The following is a 9,262-nucleotide window of genomic DNA, read 5'->3' as shown; positions in this document are numbered from 1 at the left end:
CCAGATTTGAAAAACGATTGCGGCGGCAGAGTAATGTGTAACCATCGACAGAGCAATCCCAACTGTTTCACTCAAACTAGGCCGATGTTCACCGAGGCTAAAAGATGAACAGAGGAGGATTCCTCAACTATGAGTGGACATCACTTATTTATCTAATCTGATTGGCTGTAGTCTTTTTGAACAAAATTTTCAGAAATCTTTTGCTCCCCATTCAAGACACAGTTTCAGTGTGAAACGAGAAGCTAGAATATCTGGATGGTATTACAGCTCTAATTTTAACAAGTTTACGCCTTGTATGTTCAACATATGCTGCGATGATTTGAGTAAGTGGTTCACTTATACCCACCCTTGCGTGACATGCATCTTTTACCTCATTGATACCCATGATAATAAGCACATGGAAAGGCAAACGGGAAAGAATTGAAATTCTGCTGTATTAGGCTACATAGATAATGATTGTACATTTTAATTTAATTCCTTACAATAATTAAAAACGACATAGTTGGCCGGACATCAAAACATCCTCATCAATCATATTTAATTTCTTAATCTTCGTTGAAGATGGACTGCATTATGAATATGCTACTCAGGCATATCTTACAAATACCAACAGGTCTTCATGAACGAAAGGTTAGCACTCCAAAGCATGTCATCTTAAATGGACAGAATAACGATGTGAAGAGATGAACAGACATCAGCACTCAATGCTTTTTTTGGAAAGGGGTTTTGGCTTCACTTCAAACCGGATCAGGCAAGAGATGAAAGGGTGTCCGTGATTCATCCGATAAACCCGAGTTAACTGAACATGTCATTGACTTAAGAACGATAAGGCAAGACTGGTATTCATGGCGGAACACAAATCTGGGTGTCTGGATTGTCGCATGAGGCTAAGCACCCCTCTATTATAAAAGTAGAGAACTACTTTGACGAGAAGTTAATACAATCCAAAGCTAGGATCCTCGGATCAGGGGAACATCAGGGTGATGTGGATTAATGGAGTGTCACGGTTTCAGAGTGGGGTCCAGAATCTCCACTCAGAGGGGCTGAAAGGATCCCTTTTTCAACTTCATCTTAAACTGTATTGCCCCACATGACCTGGGAACATAAAAAAGTGGAAAATAAAACTAAAATGACTATTGACTGATGCATAGTCTAATGGAACATTGTAAAAACGTACTCAGCTGCCCTCTCTATCCATCGCAATGTTAATATTTAAAACACCAATGGAGCATTTCCAAAAAAAACCCCTGATCCTCCCAAAAGAAACATGAAGACTGGACCGGCAGCACGGGCTTCAGCCCTCCCACGTGAGGTGACCATCAGCGCTAAAAGTAAAAAGTTCTCAATTCATATGAACACACACTCGGTTCATGAATACAGCTGGACTTCAAGCTCTTTGTATTTTCGCACGTGAGTGTGTATGTGTATCTGTGTGCATGTGTTCCTGTGTGTGTGTGTGTGTGCGTGTGTTTTTGTGTATGCGTTTTAATTCCCCTTGGTGTTCTTGGTGTGGGGTCTTGACGCCATGCTAGCGTAATAAGCGCACTGGCTGGGGTCGCACTGGCCGGTGGGTCCCGGGGGCCCGGTCTGCCCGTGGGGGCCGGGGTTCCCTGGCTCTCCCTGGGTGCCCACTTGTCCCGGGCTTCCGTCTTTACCGTAGCCGGGCAGACCGGCTGGGCCTGGGAGAGAGGGGGAGTATCCAAACGTTAGTGTTGATGCAGCTCTCCATTTGCCTTCCATTTACGGCCTCACGGGCCTCGCCTCCAGTAAAACCAGGATGTATGCACAGTGTGTTATCTAATGTCAGCACTTAGACGATTGCGGGGCCACAGCATATAACGAGGGGCCGATAAGCGCCAGGGGTTTCCATCTTTGCACTACAAATTGTGTTTGCCTGTCCTTTGGCCCGAGGGCACGGCGGGGGCGTCAATAAGAAGTTTTTCCAGGTGAATACATTTCTGCAAGATAGCAGCTTGTTAGGGACTCGGTGTTACCTATTGGGCCGGCTGGTCCTTTCTCTCCTCGCTCCCCGACGCCATTCTCTCCCTTCTCTCCTCTGGTTCCTCGTTCACCTGGGTGGGAGAGCAACACGTTGGTCTCTGAGGTTTGGTTCACACTTGCGTGCTTTGATGCTCGATAAAGCGCATTCATGGCTCAGATCCGATCTTTTGCTCTGGTTTTCTTGTTCTGTTGTTCACATTATTGTTTGAATGTTGCCAGTGTCAGACTCCAGTATGAACTGCTCACCGACCCAACTGACCCTGTGTTCAGAAGGACACTAACAAAACCCTCTCACGCACCAGGGTTGGGAGTAAATGTGGACCTCTGCAGTCGGTGTGTTGATTTGTATGTGGGTACATAGAGGGGTTGACACGGTGTGGTCAATTTCATTGACCAATGTCATTTTTATCAACTGATCATTAATTCCTTTTAATTAGGCGGTTCAATTTGTTAACACGTTGGAAAATGCTGCATTTTAACAACACAAAAAGGGAAATTACAATAAACAAATTGACAAATTGTTGATAAACGAATAATGAGGTCCAAAGCACACAAGCGTGATCGTGGCAGAGATGTATTTTTTCTCTCTTACGCTTTTGTATTTTGGAGGCAAACAAATGGTTTGTGTGCTTTGGGCTCCACACTCGTACGTCTTCACTTGTGGTGGTTATATAAGTGTCTTCCCAAGATCAGTCGCCCACGCTGACATACCCAGGGCCCACAGAAAGCCCCCCCCTCCAGACAGTGTTGGAGCCGGGGGTGAACCAAGGTCCGTCCTGAACGGGCGCCCCTGACCCTGGCTGGACGAGCCCCCCGGTCCCCCCCTCACCTTTGGGGCCGTGAGGTCCTCGGATGCCCTCCCCTCCGTTCTGACCGGGCATCCCCTGCTCCCCCGGGGGGCCGGGGCGGCCCTGGGAGCCGTCCTTCCCCGGCGTCCCCGGGGTCCCGGGCCGCCCCGCCGTGGTCTTCACGTGGGCCGGCTGGATCTGAGAGATCAGGTAGGCCAGTTTGGCTGCACCCCCGCAGACACACACACACACACACACACGCACACACGCACACACGCACACACACACACACACACACACACACACACACACACACACACACACACACACACACACACACACACACACACACACACACACACACACACCATTAAAACATGAATCCCAAAGACATAAACATTGAGGCCTTTCCACAAAATGTGCAAAATCCTGCAAGTAATGATTGTAATAAGACCTTATATTTGTATAGCGCCTTGAAAAAAAGGTTTCCCCAAGTGCTTAACATGCACCATTAAAACGGTAGAGAGATATTCATCCAAAAGCAGAACATGTACAATGTCGAAGTCCAACCTAAAACGAGTCTATTTGTCACACGGGGAATAAAAACCGAGCGGGGGCCTTACAGTCCAACTGTTTACTGAGCTCTTCCTGGATCAGTCGCCGCATCTGCTCCACCGACACCGACTCTCCCTGTGGCAGTGGACACGGTGATGCCAGCCGTTAGCCATTTGTGTGTTACAGCGTTAAAGTGTTAAAGGGAACAGCTCCGGACACCCTGGCCGCGGTCGGGGTGGCGGGCAGGGTCCTTCCAGTGTTTGACCTTGGCTTGCGGAGGCATCACTCACCCTGGGCCCCGGCGTTCCAGGGTTACCGATCGATCCCTGGGGCCCCGTTGGGCCGATGTCCCCCTGTGGCCCTGACATGCCCATCATCCCGGTGTGGCCCTTCCTTCCCGGGGTTCCGGGGTTGCCGGGAATGCCGGACTCCCCGTTGTGGCCTTTGTCGCCCTTGTTTCCCGGGTCACCCTTCAGGCGGGGGGACAGTGTGTGTTAGTGCTCTGGCCCCACAGGTGAACCATGCTGCTATGGAGCGCTGCATTCGCTCTTAGGCCCACACCACCAACAGAGTGAGTTCAGCTTCAAAGTAAGAGCGCGTCTCAAAGAAGTAATGGAATCATGTTCTAAAGGAGAGAGGCACACAAAGATCAAACGTAGCAGGCTGTATAGTGTTCGCTCGCTTCGTCACGGACTCCAGACAATCTTTCCGTCCGTCCGGACCGTGGCGGGGTGCGTGGGGCGTTGGTGCGTGCTCACCCTTTCCCCCTTGATGCCGCGGTCCCCCACTCTGCCTGGCATCCCCTGAGAACACACACACCCAGGGAGGACAAGGTGTGACGATGGAACAACAAGCCCTTGAATCGTTCATCGCTGGCATCGAATGACATTGGACGACCCCTACCTGTTTCCCCTCGGGGCCGGCCGGACCGTGTGGACCCTGGGGGTCAAAGGTTAAGTTAGGGAGGATTCTTAAATCACTGACGCAAGAGCAAAAAAGGGCGGGGCTCCAGTGGGAGACTCGCTCGCCCACAACATGTGAGGGAAGAGTAAGAAAGAGTGCAGTACTCACCGCGGGGCCCTTGGGGCCACTAAACCCTGGTAATCCAGGGTTGCCGGGCTCGCCCTTGTTTCCCATAAGACCCTGTGAAACAGCAGAGACGCAGGCGTTCATAACGCTGCATTTTAGAATGTGTGTGTGTGTGTCTGTGTGTGTGTGTGCGTGTGTGTGTGTGTGGCTGGGCCACCATGAACTTGGACTCTGATAGCAGCCATCATTACCGAGGCGGATTGGGCTAGATTAAAATTAAGCCGCTGGCCGGTATCGACGTGTGCCACTTCCGCGGATCAAAATCTCACAGAGGAATCTTGCGGCTGGGCGAGACCAGCTGCAACCGATTAATATTCATATTACCACGGGATCTGCGGCCGGGCTGGGGGGCCCGGGGAGCCAGCCACAGGGTGATGGAATTTCCCATCAAAAAGGCTTTCCGGTCATAAAAATCATTGGGAGTTGTTCTAATGTTATGTTCAGTTTCTCATAAAGATTTTTTTTTTTTTTATTGAAGCTGCAGTAGGTAACATTGTTTTGGTTCTGTTTAATTGGGATTTGATCTCATCACGGAACATTTCTAATAAAATTAGAAACCTTAGGGAAATAGGGTTTCAGATAGTGAATGAACGTATGTCTCTCTCCAATCACATGCAAGCGGGAGGACAGACAAAGTGTCCTTTTAAGGCATAACCTGAAAGCGTTGCCAACCTCATTTTTTACATTGGTAGTAACCAACCATTGTCCATTCCCAAGACAGGAAAATTATGAAATGTATCTCATGATTCGGTGAGTCGCTACTCCCATTGAGGAGTGCCGAGTTGAGTTTGATATAAAACTAAACAAGCATTGCCATTTAGATCATATTTATATTCACACTTGCTGGTCAATAGTTCTCTTGTAACTTAAAAAAAAATGTCGTCGAATTAATAATACAATATATGAAACCAAAGAGACAGCACCATCTATAGGACAACAACGATATTGCAAGTCGTTATTTAATTTGTGTTGTACAAAGATGAGGACTATTTGTGGGCCGATAGGATGAATGGATGGAAAAGGTTCATCTAAGATCTCTCTGACGCTCTGTCAACCACAGCCTGTCTTATGTCATCTATGTACTGGACTTATCCAGCAGGGCTAACTTTTCCAAAGATACACATCTTATCAGAAATGGGCCGACACAGCACAAAGCAGAATATCTCATTAAATCTGATGTTATGACCTCAATTAAATGTGTGATGAGGTCTTATAATTGAACTGTTTGACGAAAAATACAATAAAATGACCCAATTTCACATCTCATTTCACATTTCAATCTACCTGGCTGGCATTTTCTACTCACACTTAATTAATATGGATGGGGTATCATAGGACAACAGGCCAAAGCTTCGACTTATTCTAAAAGATCTCTTGGCTCGGTCTGCCACAACTCCTACTCAACTAGCAGGCTCTTCTGCGCAATCTTCAGAACACAAGAACAAAACTTGTTGAACTTCTGAACCAAAAGTTTGTTTCAGCAGTGGTTCATATACCACCTCAGATATCAAGTATTGTGAAGTTGGACACAACATGAGTATTTTTGTATATATTATATCTATCTATAGATATATCCACTTGAATATATCCTTTTCTTCCTGTCTGTTCTAGTGCAACACCTCCTTGCCCTATTCATCTCCGAAACCAACAATATTCCATGCAACTGTCAATCCCACGCACTTTCCAATCTTTTACAGACTCACATTGTGTGATCGCAGAATTTAGAGACTCTGGGGAGGGATTGCAACTGCACTCCAAAAGAGTCAAGGCATGGGGTCGGGTCCATTATAACTACCGTACATAATGATCTATGTGGGGATCAGTATTTACTTACATACTTATTTTCCCTGAGTTATTGAAACAATAAATTCACCTTGCAAATAACATAAATCAAAGCCTTCTTCAGTAGGGCAGAATCACTGAGAATCCTCGTTGAGGAACTGTTAGAGCATGGGGTCTTTGGAGATTTGGTCCCTCTCTGTTATTGCTAAGCTGTCACGTTGGGGACTCGGCGGTCTTGCATTACTCGGGGCCGCACGGCGAGATGCGGCCGTTAGCGCTGGCAACAGAATACTCACCGGAGTACCGGCGGCTCCTGGTTTTCCTGAGGGCCCCGGTTCACCTGGTTTGCCCTGCAGTGTGTGAGAGGAGACAGCAGAGGAACAGATAAGAGAGAGGGCCATGGCCCAAAGCATAGTGTTTGTTTGGTTTTGTGTGTTTGTGTGTGTGTCTCTGTGTGTGTGTGTGTGTGTGTGTGTGTGTGTGTGTGTGTGTGTGTGTGTGTGTGTGTGTGTGTGTGTGTGTGTGTGTGTGATATCTCTGATTGTGTGCGTGTGTGTGTGTGTGTGTGTGTGTGTGTGTGTGTGTGTGTGTGTGTGTGTGTGTGTGTGTGTGTGTGTGTGTGTGTGTGTGTGTGTGTGTGTGTGTGAGATATCTCTGATTGTGTGTGTGTGTGTGTGTGTGTGTGTGTGTGTGTGTGTGTGTGTGTATGTGTATGTGTATGTGTGTGTTTGATATCTCTGATTGTGTGTGCGTTCCTGTGTGTGTGTGCGTGTGCGTGCGTGTGAGTGTGTGTGACTCACCGATTCCCCTCTCTGCCCCATCAGTCCGTCTCCACCTGGGGGGCCCGTGGCTCCCTTTAGAAACACAAACCAACAGATGAAGGACAAGAGAGAGAGCAAACAGACTTCATTAGTAAGTCTGATCAAATATATAACACCACGGGCATGTCACGTCCAAATGAGAAACAGGTATATGAATGAACAACAGACTCAACCAATGGTCAGTTTGCAGTCGTCAAGGAGCTGGCTACTGAGCGTCCCAGGACTGGGATGGGTTGTACTTACATCTGTTCCAGGTTTCCCCTCCCGTCCAGGCAATCCCGATTTTCCATCTTCCCCCTTGTTTTCCCCACATTGAGAAAATAACAGAATGAAAACGAGGAGTAACCCAGCACAACTGATTATCCATTCACACCCATCTGTGTCTGTGTGTTATTGTACCAGGTCATTGTTTCTCCTTCCTACGAGTCCAATCCTCGTCACAGTAAATATTAATGTGATGCAACTGATATCAATCAACCTTCATTTTGACCTGAACGTGTGTGTGTGTGTGGTGATATCTCTGATTGTGTGTGTGTGTGTGTGTGTGTGTGTGTGTGTGTGTGTGTGTGTGTGTGTGTGTATGTGTGTGTGTGTGTGTGTGTGTGTGTGTGTGTGTGTGTGTGTGTGTGTGTGTGTGTGTGTGTGTGTGTGTGTGTGTGTGTGTGTTGTTTGCTTGACTGTGTGTGGTGTGTGTGTGTGTGTGTGTGATCTCTCTAATTGTGTGCGTGTGTGTGTGTGTGTGTGTGCGGTGTCTCTCTGATTGTGTGTGTGTGTGTGTGTATTTGTGTGTGCATGTGTATTTGTATGTATGTGCGTGCGTCCGCGTGTCCGTGCTGTCTGGGAGTGTGTGCAGACGGGCAGCCTGCCTCGCCTTTACCCAATCGGGGGGCGGCGCAGGTCGTAATGAGCCGTGCTATTGGTCACGGCAGACTGCTGGTAGACGCTACCTGGGGCGGGGGACCGGCTGAACCAGACACAGAGGACGGGGCCACGCAGAGCGCCGGAGGAACGGGAGACTTCTCTGACATTTAGCATCGGGGGGAGGAGGATGGGAGGGGGGAGAGGAGGGGAGAGGGGAGAGGAGGGGAGGGGGCTTTGGGCAGCGTGACCCAGGTGTTGCGGTAATGAGCTGCTAATTGAGGCTGATTAACAAACTGACCTTGGATCCCGAGGGCCCGGGTTCGCCTCGGTGGCCTTTAAAGCCCTGCAGAGGAAAACAGAAGGGCGGAGGAAAAGTACAAAATCAACTCCCAGGCTTTGGAATCGGGCCGAATCGTCCTACAGTGAGTGATTAAAGCCGGTAATGGCTGGCTGGGCCGAACCGGATGTTGTGTGTGTTTGTGGTTGTCAAACTAAGTGAATCTGCTGCTGCTGCGGATCGCTATGCCTGCAACTGCTTTCATAAGACATTGTGTGAACGATTGTAGATGGAATGTGTTTCATTGAGTCGTCCGTATCAGTCACCATCCCTCTCCACAGGGAAGAATGAAGATTACCTCACTGACCCACCGCCATTTAATAAATGCCTTTACTATACAGACCATAATAAGACTGTGGGTTGTATTAGTGAACTCTGCATCACCTTGCGAGGCAGACTTTTTGGATTGCAAGAAAGAAAGTCTGAAGTCATTTTGATAATGCAAAGCGGATGCGGTCGGTCAATCACGTACGGGCATTCCTCTGAGTCCAGTGTTGCCCGCTGGTCCAGGATCGCCCTGCTTGCCCTGAAATCACAACACACATGATTACGTACACACACGCTGGGCGACGTGGTCCACCTTAATGCTAACAATATCCTGTTTATGGCATGGTATAAGCAGCTGTGTTGTGATGCCGTGGTAGCAGCTAGTACTTACAGGCTCGCCGGGTTCACCGGATCGGCCATCTTTCCCCATTTTGCCGGACTGGCCCTGCAAAACATCACACACACACACACACACACACACACACACACACACACACACACACACACACACACACACACACACACACACACACACACACACACACACACACACACACACACACCATAGCATTTAGCATTTTCTCTGCTTCAATCATCAAATCTGAAGGTGTTTCTACACATTTGCAGTAGTTTGGTGTGCTCTAGTAAATTTGTAGTAGCTTGGTGTTCACCAGTTAAAGTGAAGGAGTTTGGTGTTCACTAGTAAAAGCGTATTTCCTACCATCATCCCAGGAAGGCCAGGTGGACCCTGGATACCCTTG

At 48.3% G+C, this 9,262-nt stretch overlaps 1 protein-coding gene across 2 annotated transcripts in view; it reads right to left on the bottom strand.

Annotated features, from left to right (window-relative positions):
* Positions 1-450: 450 nt before the first annotated feature.
* Positions 451-9,262, bottom strand: part of col22a1 (collagen, type XXII, alpha 1) — a 45,406-nt gene continuing 36,594 nt past the window's right edge. For both annotated transcript variants that reach the window (XM_030347688.1, XM_030347689.1), the window contains 15 exons: positions 9,223-9,262; positions 8,893-8,946; positions 8,707-8,760; positions 8,196-8,240; positions 7,280-7,333; positions 7,016-7,069; positions 6,512-6,565; positions 4,416-4,487; positions 4,248-4,283; positions 4,103-4,147; positions 3,635-3,814; positions 3,413-3,479; positions 2,831-3,013; positions 1,995-2,072; positions 451-1,679 (listed from right to left, as the gene is read on the bottom strand). The exon at positions 9,223-9,262 is cut by the window's right edge and continues 14 nt beyond it. In XM_030347688.1, the coding sequence (XP_030203548.1) occupies positions 1,486-1,679; positions 1,995-2,072; positions 2,831-3,013; positions 3,413-3,479; positions 3,635-3,814; positions 4,103-4,147; positions 4,248-4,283; positions 4,416-4,487; positions 6,512-6,565; positions 7,016-7,069; positions 7,280-7,333; positions 8,196-8,240; positions 8,707-8,760; positions 8,893-8,946; positions 9,223-9,262 (1,210 nt within the window). In that variant the 3' untranslated portion in view covers positions 451-1,485. The remainder of the gene's footprint in view (positions 1,680-1,994; positions 2,073-2,830; positions 3,014-3,412; positions 3,480-3,634; positions 3,815-4,102; positions 4,148-4,247; positions 4,284-4,415; positions 4,488-6,511; positions 6,566-7,015; positions 7,070-7,279; positions 7,334-8,195; positions 8,241-8,706; positions 8,761-8,892; positions 8,947-9,222) is intronic.

Source organism: Gadus morhua, chromosome 22, assembly GCF_902167405.1.
Source record: "Gadus morhua chromosome 22, gadMor3.0, whole genome shotgun sequence".
Classification (NCBI taxonomy): domain Eukaryota; kingdom Metazoa; phylum Chordata; class Actinopteri; order Gadiformes; family Gadidae; genus Gadus; species Gadus morhua.
Note: the sequence above shows the minus strand (reverse complement) of the source record. Positions and strands in the feature narration are given on the sequence as shown.